This window comes from Mesocricetus auratus, unplaced genomic scaffold (genome assembly GCF_017639785.1).
Source record: "Mesocricetus auratus isolate SY011 unplaced genomic scaffold, BCM_Maur_2.0 Super-Scaffold_100004, whole genome shotgun sequence".
Lineage (NCBI taxonomy): Eukaryota > Metazoa > Chordata > Mammalia > Rodentia > Cricetidae > Mesocricetus > Mesocricetus auratus.
The window spans coordinates 13,659,542-13,672,328 of record NW_024429189.1 but is presented as its reverse complement, the minus strand read 5'-3'; the positions used below and the strand labels follow the sequence as shown (position 1 = coordinate 13,672,328).

At 39.2% G+C, this 12,787-nt stretch overlaps 1 protein-coding gene across 1 annotated transcript in view; it reads right to left on the bottom strand.

Moving 5' to 3' along the window:
• Arhgap15 (Rho GTPase activating protein 15) overlaps window positions 1-12,787 on the bottom strand; it is a 591,993-nt gene that overhangs the window by 485,388 nt on the left and 93,818 nt on the right. Inside the window, exon 5 of the mRNA XM_013112601.3 lies at window positions 10,479-10,566. Within this exon, the coding sequence (XP_012968055.2) occupies window positions 10,479-10,566 (88 nt within the window). The remainder of the gene's footprint in view (window positions 1-10,478; window positions 10,567-12,787) is intronic.

The following is a 12,787-nucleotide window of genomic DNA, read 5'->3' as shown; positions in this document are numbered from 1 at the left end:
ATTTTACTTCCATGAGGTACCATTTGTCAATTGTTAGTTTTAGTACCTATGATACCTGGATACTGACATTTCCTGTGTTACAAATTCCAGTGTATTATTAATTCCTCCATTGTCTGATTTAGAGTGTCAGGCTTTATGCTGAGATCCTTGATGCATCTGGGATTTATTTTGTATAGGGTGAGAGTTAATGATTTACTTTCATTCTTTTATACCCAACTATCCAGCTTGACCAGCACCATATATTGAAAAGGCTATTTTTTTTTCTCCAGTGTGCATTTTCTTGCCTCTTTGAAAAGGGGAAGGGGGCTGTAGGAGTGTGGAGTTAGATGTGGATCCTCAGTTCTATTCCATTGCTCAGTATTTCTGTTTTTATGCCAAGTATCATGCTATTTTTCTTACTGTACTGCTTCTATATAAATTGGTGTAAAATTAGTGTGGTTGTACATTCATTAGTGATTTAATGTTGACAATTTTCTTGGTTATCTATAGGTATTTTGCTTTGTTTTATTTTTGTTCTGTGCATGTTTCCATGTGAAATGTAAGGTTTTATCAATTTTTGTAAAGAATAGCATTGAGATTTTTATGGATATTCTGATTCTGTAGATTGTTTTGGTAGGAAGACCATTTTCACAGTATTACTAGTACAAGTGTGTGGGGGGGCGCGCAAAAAAAATCCAACAGCATGAATGGTCCTTCCATCTTCTGGTGTCTTTCTTATACAAATCTTTCACACATGTGGTTATGTTTATTTCAAGATCTATATCTTTTAGGACACTGTGGATGGAATTATTTCTCTGATTTCTTTCTTGGTATGCTTGATTGTTAATGTTTTATCGTTCTACTTTGCTAAATGTGTTTATCAGTTACTGAAGTTCTTTGGGATGTTTAGGGTCTTTCATGTGTAGAATCATATCATTTTCTTATTGTGGTGCATGCTGATAAGATACACTGAAGCCCCAGAGGCAGGAAGATCATGAGTTCATTCTTTCTTCCCTCTTCCTCCTCCTCTTCCTTCTATTCTCCCACCTCTTCTTCCTTCTTTTTAGTTATTGGAGTAGAATTCAGGATCTTGAGCATAGAAATCAGGTTCTACACCACTGAACTATATTGTCAGCAAAACAAAAACAAAAGTGTCACAAAAAAAACCATTTCAGACAGGGTCATGCTAAGTTGACCAAGCTTTGCACTGCAGGCAAGGCTTCAATTTGTAATCCTCTTGCCTCTGACTTCGGGGGAGATTATGTCCTGTCCTGTGTACCCAGCATGGCTGCTTCAATTTTGTACTTTTCAGAACATTTGAGACAGTGGTGTAAAGCTGAGCTTGCAGAATATTACTGTAAAATAACCAAATTGGGGGATATGTAGAATGAGCATTACTTGCAAGGCCATCATCTCTAAGAAAAAACTCTATGTACCAAACTGTCTTATTCAGTGTTCTATTACTGTGAAGAGACACAATGACCTTGCCAATTCTGATAAAGGAAAATATTTAATTGGGGCCTACTTTCAGTTTCGGAAGTTTAGTCTGTTGTTGTCATGCCAGGGAACATGGTGGTAGGCAAGCTGACATAGTGCTGGAGAAGTTGAGAGTTCTCCATCCAGACCTGAAGGCCTTAGGAAGAGAAGGCAGCAGAAAGCTATTGGGCCCACCCTAAGTAACACACTTCCTCCAATAAGGCCACACTCCTAATCCTCCTCAAGCAACAATACTCCCTAATGACCAAACATTCAAATATATAAGCCTATGGGGACAATTGCTACTCAAAATACCACACAAACCTATGTTTCTAGAAACTAGCTCCTTAACTGACAAGTAACTGATTGCGGGGTATGGTAGTTTGAATTAACTGGCCCCATAAACTCGGGGAGTGGTACTATTAGGAGGTGTGACTTTGTTGGAGTGTTATGGCCTTGTTGAAGGAAGTGTGTCACTATGGGGGCAGGCTTTGAGGCTTCCTATGTTGAAGCTTCACCCAGTGTCATGGTCTCTCTGGTTGCTTTCTGATCAAGACATAGCCAGCACAAAGTCTGCCTGCATGCTGCCATGCCCCCCACCATGATGTTAATGGACTGAACCTCTGACCCTGTAAGCCATCACCTCAATCAAATGCTTTCTTTATAATAGTTGCCATGGTCATGCTGTCTCTTCACAGCAATAGAAATCATTTTGGGGGTCATAAAAATTTGACTACTTTTGCTTCTGTATGTGCAATGAGAAAAAATTATTTCAAACTGAAATTGTAAATATGTTTCTGACAACACTTGCCTGTGCTGTGTCACAGGGCTTCACTTCAACCTTGCTTCTGAGCTTGTAGCATGAATGAACACTCTGCACTGTACATGTGTTTGTACCCTCAGACCCAGCAAAAGGTTACTGAGACCCCTCAGCTCACATTTGAGAGTTGGTATGATGGGTAGTAGTGTCCTCACTGTATGTACTAAGGACTCTGTCTTCACAGAAGTATAATACGGTACTTATGAAAACAGACTATTTATACTTTCCTGTCCTCATTGCTCAGAATGTTAATATAAAATTAACATACCATTGGGTTGTCTTGTTCATACAGTATTTGATTTTTATAAATGTCAACATTTGATTTTCTTATTTGAATTGCACTTTAAAAACATTACTAAATTAATTTTGACCATTAAGAGTAGGGCAAAATATCCACCTATTTCTAAAATGTCTCTAAATAGAATTCCTGCTATTTTGAACTGCCTTTTCATACAAACTGGCATTCTCAGAATTGATTATTATAAAATTCAAAATATCAATCAGATGTGATGAAATGCTCTAGGTCATAAAGTATCAAATTTTCAGCCAAGAGTTAGTTCTTTATGTTGAAAAAAATAAGTACATACATCTTATTATGCAAATTTGCTTCTATTTTAATAAACAGTAAAATTATATGCATACCAAGGAATTGTGATAAAATAAATTTCTCTGATTTACAAATGCTTGATTTGTATACTTATTTTACATTCCTGTATACCTGGGAAGCCCTTGTCTGTTGCTGAATCTTGCTTACAATTATATCACAGTCATAGTTTATTATAATTAGCTTATTTATGGTTCTGTCAGCTCTACCATATCACAACACTGTGAGAGCAAGGGTCATATATTATTCACTTGGATTTCCCTTTGATTAAAATGATCATGTGATGTCTGGTAGGACTTACTGATTATTCATAGAATAAATAAGTCAATGGGGGGGTCTCTGCATTTAAAAAAAAGTTGCTTTTCCTAGAATCCTTTTCATAAATAGTTACCTGGGGAGGGGCTCATACAGCTCTACTTCTCCCTAAGGAATCCAGGCATTGAATGGTTGGTAAGGGAGAGTGTCAAATTCCTTAGTGGTGTAGCCACTGGTATATTGCCCTTGTTCAAGTAAATGGCCTCCACCCATACTTATGTAGGCAACCACAAGTAAGCACAGGTGTTCACATAAGAGAAAAGACACAAAAGTAGAAGGAGGCCTTGTAGGGGTTATTATATTATGTAATGGATTCAACGGGACAGTGAAGGGGGTAAGAGAACATGATGGTGTGATTATGATCAAAGTATGTTATAGGCATGTGAAACTGTGAACCGATAAATAAACTGTTTATACCCTCTTTACAAGCCACCCATCCATGGGTTTTGGATAATCAAAACTACATTTGTAGTGTCCCGTGGTTGCAGTCAGGTGTCTCCCCACACATCAAACAGAAACTCTAAGGCCACAAAACACGGCACGTACCCAGATGTTAATTTGGAAATGAGATATAATAGTCAAGTGAAATTATCCAGGCACAAAAAATGTATAACTGTATCACAGAAATGCAATTTGTTTGAGTCAATGTCTTGGAGGAAAACTCAACTGACAGCACAAGGCATGACAATGACAGTTTTTGCACCTACTTGGAAGGAGAGGGTAACCCATGGTCCTAAGAGAATCAAATTTTCTCCTGTCTGGGTCCCACTGTAAGTTCAGTTTCTTACAGACACACTACAAGTGGCATACTCATTCTCAGTAAAAGCCATTTAGATTATTCTGTGATACAGATATCAGGATTATACACCACTATTGCATTTTAGAGCCTTGCCCTGGTAGCACATTCATAAGCTCACAGCCTCTCCTTCAGGCTTATTTTATCATTTGTATTTTAGTGCTCATAGTCCATCTATTCTTAGTCATTGTTCGTGTTTTTCATCACCCTGTGTTTTATGCCTGCAAATCTCCACGTGCAGAAGTGACAGCCATCTCTCAAGGCCCAATTCAAACCCTTCACAAATGTGAGCACTCTCTTCCTTTAGATCACGAGGTAAAATAAAACGAAAGAAAGAAAACAAAAACAAATGTCTATTCCGTTTCCTATTTCATCTCATCGTATTGGCACAGATCCGTTAAGGCAAAGTCGTCTCTATCTTGGTTATATATCTATGCCTTATATGCAGCCTTAACGAGCAAGCTGTTCATTGTGGGATTTCAATACATATTCCGATGAAGTCTTTTCCCACCAAGGCTGATATAAATAGCTCAAACCTGATTAACTGAATACATGCTCACATTAAATTGAAGTAGATTATAATGAGTAGAGATGTTATTTAGATCAACTCTCAAACTGAAAACAATGAAAAATGTTGGATTAAAAAATATCATTTAAAAATCGCTTCAGAATTGAAAGTCTGAAATGACAAAGAGGAGTGCCATATTAAGGTTTTTATTTGTGTGTGGGAGGTGGCACTGTAAAATAGACAGGCAAACCGAGTGTCAAAGCAACATAACGTCATGATCTTCTGAGGTTACCTATTTATACTACACATTTGAGCTTTGTTCCTCCTCACAGTGTAATAGAACAAGGTCCTACTGGAGATCTTATGGAAGTATAAGCAAGAATTGGTGTTCAAACCGTTTTCTTTGTCTGGCTCCAACACAACATGGAAAGGAGGTGCTGGGTAGGCTAGATAGGTAAAGGAGGAGAGAAGAGGTTGGTCTCCAGGAAGTTACAGTGTTTCTGTAGTCCTGCCATTTCACAGATACAACCTGAGACCCTAATATCATTCTTTATCTGAGACGAGGAGTCACAGTCTTATTCTCCATTTGAAAACGCAAAATGCTCCAGTAAGTAGGACACATTTATCCCAAACCACAGGGAACATCCCCATGATCATATGATTAGGGTCCAGGCAAAGATGAGCAGCTAGAATCAGGAGCCCAAGCAGCAAAACTCATGGAATACAGTGAGGCCCTGGACAGGCCATAAAACAACTCCTCCTCCTGGCTTTACCAAAATTAAAATGCATGCTGGAGAAATACCTGCAGGAAAGAAGTAGCTATGCCAGTTGACAGAATAAATTAAAAGAAACAAACTGCTAGAAGTAAAAAAAAATCATACTATTTGAAATTAGAGAAAAATGTTTATCACATAAGGAGACTTAAATAAAGAACTGAAAGACATACACAGAAAAAGTAATCCCAACTCAGCTCAAAAAGACAAAAATACAGAAAAAAAGAGGAGACTGTTAAGACATTTGGAGAATACAGTAAGGCACTTCAGCATGCTTTGGCTGAGACTTAGAATAAAAATGAAAGAACATAAAGTGGGCTACATCTGAAAACATGGAAGACTTCTAGACTGTATTCAGGTCAATAGTAAGGCCAGCACCCAGCACCAAGGTGAGGTGATTAAGCAGGGAGAGGGGGCTCTACTCCCTTCTCTATAGAAACTGACTTTAATTCTGCAGTGTTTCCCACCTACGTGTTTAGATGGTGGCAGTTTGTAGTGTCCTTCTATTATGAAATACTGACACTAGGCGATCAGTTATTGTTTGGTCTTCTGATTCAAATGGATAAAAGTCCTCTACATCCTTTAAAGGGAGGACCACGGATCCACAGCTATGCGGCTCTGTGCCTATTTTCAGGATAAAAGTGTGACTAGGATATTGCTGTGGAATCAACATATTTATATATTGTATCTTAAACCCTTACCATGCTGTTATAAGCTGGGCTTAGGGGTGGGATCTGCTATGAAGGGCAAAGCGTTAGTGCTTTGCTTGCTATGCACGGGATTACAAGGAGATGGGACCCACACAGGAAGGGCATTCTCACTGAACACTAGACCTACCGGTGCCTGTATCTTGGACTTTCGCGACTCCAAAATCATGAGAACTAAGTGTTTTTTTTTTGAGATGCGCCACCAGAGGCATGCTCTTATAACAGCCCTTAAGTGGGGGGAAAGAGACAGAAACTGAGAACACTTCAGTGAGAAAAAAGGTTTGCCACATGTGGGCTGTGAGATCAGTCACAGTGCTGTGTGATGACGTATCAAACAGCAGTAGTGAGAATCCACAGCAGAAGATGGGTCTGGAAATGCTCTTGGACACTCAGGAAGGTACATCTGAGTCCCAGATGAGCAGCTGCTTTGTTTGAATAGATACGTTTTATTGTCTTTGGATGCAGATTTCTTTTCTCTTCATTTTGCAAAACAGTATTTTCTTAAATTGGTACAATTTTTCCAGACAGGCGTGGGAGTACACAGCAAGTACTCAGGAGGCAGAGGCAGATTGCTTCCAAGTTTAAGACAGCCTGGTCTACATAGCAAGATGGTCCGGGCAAGCCAGGGAAGCCAGGGTTACACATTGAGAACTCACCCCCCCACCTCTCTCTCTCTCTCTCTCTCTCTCTCTCTCTCTCTCTCTCTCTCTCTCTCTCTCTCTCTCTCTCTCTGTGTGTGTGTGTGTATGATGGAGGAAGTCCTTCTGTGTATATGTTTATCTTATTGGTTAATAACTAAAGCACTGATGGCCAACAGGAAAGCAAGATAGGTGGAACTAGGAGTCGAGGAGGATTCTGGGAAACAGAGGTACAGTCAATCACGATGTAGGACTCGAGAGAGGTGATCCGGACCCTTTCTCCTTTCTCAGGTAAGAGAAGACCACGTGGAAATATTCAGATTAGCAGTTATGGGTTAATAATTAAGTCAGAGTTAGCCAATGAGAAACCATAGCAATCAGCCAAAAGGTTTATAAATAATACAGTGTCTCATGTGTTATTTGGGGGCTGAGACAGCAGCAGGACCCAGGAAGCTGGCAGGAAAGAGATGTTACACGTGTGTGTATGTGTGTGTGTGTGTGCGTGTGTATGTATATATACATGTATATAATATATATTTACATATATACATACATGTATCTATATTCTCTATTCTACAAATGTGTTAAAAACTCATACAAAATTAATATGGTACAATAATGTCTTAATTATATTACTGTCTATATTATGTATGATACAAAATATTTACATATTTAATTAACTGATTTAAAAATATTTTTGTTGTATATATTTATTTTATATATGAGCCTTTTGCCTGAATGTATGTGCATCATATGTGTGCCATGTTGAGGTAAGATGACCTTCTGTATATTGTGAATATATGTTGTTCCCATTGGTTGAAAATTAAAGCTGCTTTGGCCTATGCCAATACAAAAATATCTGGGCAGGAAATCCAAACAGATATACAGGAGAAGGGTAGGGTTGAGAGGAATGGGAACCAGCCACACAAGAAGTGAGATGCCAGCAGTAGCCTAAGGAGAAAGATGGCCACAACCACATGATGATACACAGATTAGTAGAAATTGGTTAATTTATAAGAGAGAGAGAACCAGTAATGAGCCTGAGCCACTGGCCAAGCAATTATATTTAATATAATTATATTAGCCTCTGAGCGATTATTTCATATGTGGCTGTGGGAACAGATTGATTGGAGAGAAACTGGTCCAGCTAGACCAGGCAAGACAGAAAAAAGCTTCCAGCTACACCCGATGTTAGCAAAGACCAGGAGCACTAGAATCTCTGGATTTAGAATTACAGATGGTTGTGAGTTGCCTTATAGGTACTGGGAACTGAACCCAGGTGCTGTGAGAGAGCAGAAAATACTCTTAATCACAGAACCATCTCTTCAGTCTCAAATATTTACATATGTTATTGGCAAATAAGAGAGCAGGTTTTGAGTAAATATCTATAGCTGCTTTGACTCTTTAGTTCTACTTTTATTCCTTGCCAGAACCACCCCATCCTTCTTGTGAGAATTCCCAACTCCAATAAGGTAACTTCATCAGCTTCTACATGGCACCGAGAACTGATTCTCTGGGTCTGACTTTTGAGTCCTCTGAGGTACCCCGAAATTTGTCTCATCACTGGATTAGCATTCAAAGATGCCTCCAGAAGCTTACAGCGCAGGTCACTCTTTAGACCACAGACTGCACTTGTGGCAGCTTCTCCCAGGCCCAGTGCAGGACAGGCTTTTCCACAGAAGCACAGTGAACACCAGGGCTCAGCTAAGGGTATAAGCGAAATCCAGAAACTTGAGCATAAATCTCTTCCAGAATAAAACCACAGCATCTTTAATCAAGGCCTGGCAATCATTGTGTCATTTCTCTGAGGCTGGAGTTGGTAAATGCATCTATCCCACTAGGCCTTTAATACTTGGTTAGAAATGAATCCAAGAAGTTGACTAGCAAGACAATTCATGCGGTACAAACACAGATCTGTAATTCTCTTTCCCTTTACCACAAAAACAGTTAGCTCCTACACAGAATTCGCTTTGAAGACAATGCGTGCCTGGGAGAAACTAAGAGCACTGAAAATGGGGCCAGAAGTAATAAATAAGGATTGCCAAAAAAACAAAACAAAGTGAAACAAAAAGTCCATGAATTTCTTCTACAAATCAAGCCCACTGTCACTTTATAACAATTCTGAAGGCTGAATTAGTGACATACAATTAGTGAGCTAACTTGCAATGTTTGCCTGCAGTGAAAGAGTGAGTTTTCTTTCACCTTTATATAATTAAACAGCCAAGAGAATTGTATCTCCTGGTACAGGAGATTAAAAATAATGAAATAAATGCTTTAATATGGAATTAATCCATCCTATTATCTCTGTCTGACTCAGCTCCAGTGCGATTCTTCTCCCTCAGCAGGACAAGGATCATCTTCTTAGCATGGAGGCCCAGGCAGGCTGGCACCTTCCCACTTCCTACCTTTCCCATAGAACTCATTCAAAGAAAAACAAAGGCTCTGCGAGGGAGGGGTGGTTGTTGTTTTATGCCCAACCTTAGGTGGGATTTTATGTTCCTTCAAATACCAGCTCCACCTTACTGTCGCCAAAAAAGAAAAAGAAAACAAAGCCCTAAAACGAATTTTTGAAGCAATTAAAAAATGCAAAGGACTAAGGTATTTTTAATTTATTCGTAATTATTTTGTAGATTGGACCTCACGGAGACTACAAAATCAGAAAGCAACTTGCAGACAAAGGTGACTGAAATGATGAGGAGCAAGTCAAATAAGGTCTTTTGTTCTTACTGAATTTTTTCTTCTTTAAAAGACATCGCTTGGCTAGAGTTCCTATTTTCTGTTTAAAGAGGGTTATGGAGCATACATGACTAGTGGCTGTAGAGCAAAGAACTTGCCCTTATTTTATCAACCGCCAAATATAAATAGTTCATTATGGTTCCCTTCCACCAGGCCACCACTTTCCTTACCACCTGTCAAAACAATATGCTAAGGCAGGTTAGTCCCTTGTGGCCTAAGGTCCTTCCTTATCAGAGCCTGGTATACAGTATGCCTACCTACCGTTCCTTGCACTGCACAGTAGCCCTGGTGTTTGGGTAGGGAGGTTCTGAGGTCGAGGTTTCACCAGTAAGTAACTCCAAATGGCTCCTGCTGTCACTACCACATCTCTGTGGCCTGTGGTGCCTTCCTTCAGGTACAGTGAAGCAATTGTGCAAATCTCACTTTGCACTAACCATAAGGTACAGAAATTGCATTAGGCTGATTAGGTGGAATCATAAGGAGTATTCAGGAAGGTTAGCTGGATACAGTGAATGCCATCGTTAGACTAAGATAAAAAATCACTTCGTTAACTTAGAGTGTTTTTTCATTGGTAACACCCTATATTAAGGTGCCATTTATAAACAGTTTATTATTATTTATTAATGTGTGAGGCACTTTATAGAATGCAAGATAACAACTTAAATCCATGTATTAAAGATGCACATACATGGTTTAATACGATTTATGTCTTATAATATTCTTTAAAGCAGCCTCCCATAGTCTCATCCGTTAAACATTTATTACTAATGCATTTTATAACATGCTGTATAATACATTATTTGGGAAAGTAGCAGCATTTAGCGATTATTTCATAAATAAGAATAAAGCACTTATAAATGGCACCTTAATTTAAAGTGTTACCTTCACATTACCAGATTGCTGCTCACATTCGTCTCATTAGCGCATCTTCTCCAAATGCAGCACTTAATAAAACAGACACTACGTTCTATCTTCCCTTCAGCCAACTAAGAGGGGATTGCGTCATTTCCTCCATCTGCTTTCAGATGTTGGTAGCTCAGAGGCTTCAGTGAGATCACCCATGTAAGCACACTCTCAGTTCAACGCTATCTCTGAAAAGACTTTGGCAAAACAGAGAACGACCTACCACGTTGGGAAGAGCTTGCTGCTTGGAGTCTTTGTAAAATTCAATTTTTTGACCAGAAAGAACAATCCAGGAAGTAGACCAGTTTTTCCTTAGGAGAAAAAAAAAAGATAAACGTGTCATGAGTAGAAAAGATCACGCATGAACAGTTTCAGGGAATTTGTTGTGAGTGCAGATGATTCAGGGTGAGTTTTCCTAATTTATGCAAATCTGTTAAGTGGTAGAAAATTCAGATAATAACAATAAAAGAACTCTAGGATTTTAAAATCACACAAGTAAACCTTTCTCAGTTTGTAAATCCTCCTGGATGCTCTTTAACTAGTCAATAGCCCTATGTTGTATATCCACCCATGGGCCTCTTCACAGTAAGGAGGCGCTAAGGTGAAAGTGTTGGGGGCTGCTGTCTCTGCTCCTTCTCATTCACATAGATGTCTCAGAATCTGAAGGACTGACCAGCTCATGTGCCATCTTTAAATCACAATGCCTTTGAGCATTACCAATGGAACAGTGACATGCTTTACTCCTGTTTCCCATGAAATTGCCAAAGATTAAAAGAACCAACGTTAAATATATTCTCTCACACTATCTCCTCCAGAGTGCAACTTAACGCTGTTTTTTCTAAACTTTATACATAAATTTTTTGGCTAGGTACATTTATTCCAACCAATTTAAGTTTATCCTAAAGAAATAGGCCCAGGTTTTCCAGACTCTGACCATTAAGGTGACTTACACATTCATTGGTAATTCTGATCCTATAGCATAAACAAACAATAAACATCAAAAGACAGAGATTGCTTAAGAAAATTGCTCACAATAGAATAGCACATTGGAAAAATAACCTCTGTTTTTAAGAATACTGATGTGGGAAGATTTTAATGAAGCCTGTAATATATACTTTACTCCATGTTCTGCAATTTACCTAGGACCATCTTCACCCTGCTCAGCCCCTTCTGATTATTAATTCCATCCATCAGAAGTCCAAATATTGCTTCCCTCAAAGTACATTCATGACATATAACATGATGAATTAAAAAAATACTTCAAAATTTTTCACTTTCATTGCCTTCATTAAAATACAAGCCCCCAGGCAACAGAAATCATTTCAGCATTATTGGGTATTTTCAGAGCCTAGCACAGAGACCTGGAGAGTCTAAGACCTAAATGGACATTTATTTAATCAATGAGCACTTTGGCCTAGAAAAAAAGTCTCGATGTAGCCATAGTTAAATAAGATGGAGAGATTACAATGTTTTCCTTCCCTTTGTATTTCTTAGTTTTACATATTTCTTCAATGGAACACATTATTGCTTCTGCAATTGGAGTGTGTGTGTTAGTATTGTGAAAGGTTTCCTTTTTTTAAGACTTTTAATTTAAATTAGAAACAAGCTTGCTTCACATGTCAATCCCAGCTCCCTCTCCCTTCCCTTCCCTCCTCCCCTGACCCCCACCAGCTCCCCAGCCCCCCAACCCAATCTCTACTCCATTCCCCAGGGAGGGTGAGGCCTCCATGGGGGATCTCTAGGCTGTCATTTCATTCAGAGTAGGGCCTAGGCCCTCCCTCAAGAGTCCAGGCTGAGAGAAAATTCCTCATTCTGGGAAAGGCACCCAAAGTCCATTTGTATGCCAGGGACAAATACTGATCTACTACCCAGGGCCCCATAGATTGCCTAGGCCTCCTCACTGACACCCACATTCTGGGGGTCTGGATCAGTCCCATGCTGGCCTCCCAGCAGTCAGTCTGGGGTCCAAGAGCTCCCCCCTTATTCAGGTAAGCTGTTTCTGTGGGTTAAACCAGCCCGGTCTTGACCCTTTTGCTCATCAGTTCTCCCTCTCTGTTGCTGGGTTCCAGGAGTTCAGTTCAGTGTTCAGCTGTGGGTGTTTGCCTCTGCTTCCATCTGTCACAGGATGGAGGTTCTAGGATGGCATATAAGATAGTCATCAAACTGATTATCAGGGAGGGATTTACCAGTTGGTGTCATCTTTGCGGATCTCTGGAAATCTCACTAGTGCCAGATCTCTCCTCAATCCTATAATGACTCCCTCTATTATGGTATTTCTGTGAAAGATTTTCTTTAGGTGACAAAACTATCAGCAAGTTTGACATACACAAGTTTCTACCTTTGAAATATATTGATACCCTTTTCTCTAGTTTAACCTTTATTTTAAAATAATTATATTCATTTTAAAAGAAGTGATGAAGAAAAAGTTTACAAAAAAGCTTCAGTTCAGATAAATATAAAACCATACAAATATGATAATGTGACATATTTTGTGTATCTATGTGCACAAGATTTTATGTGATTTCGCTCTAC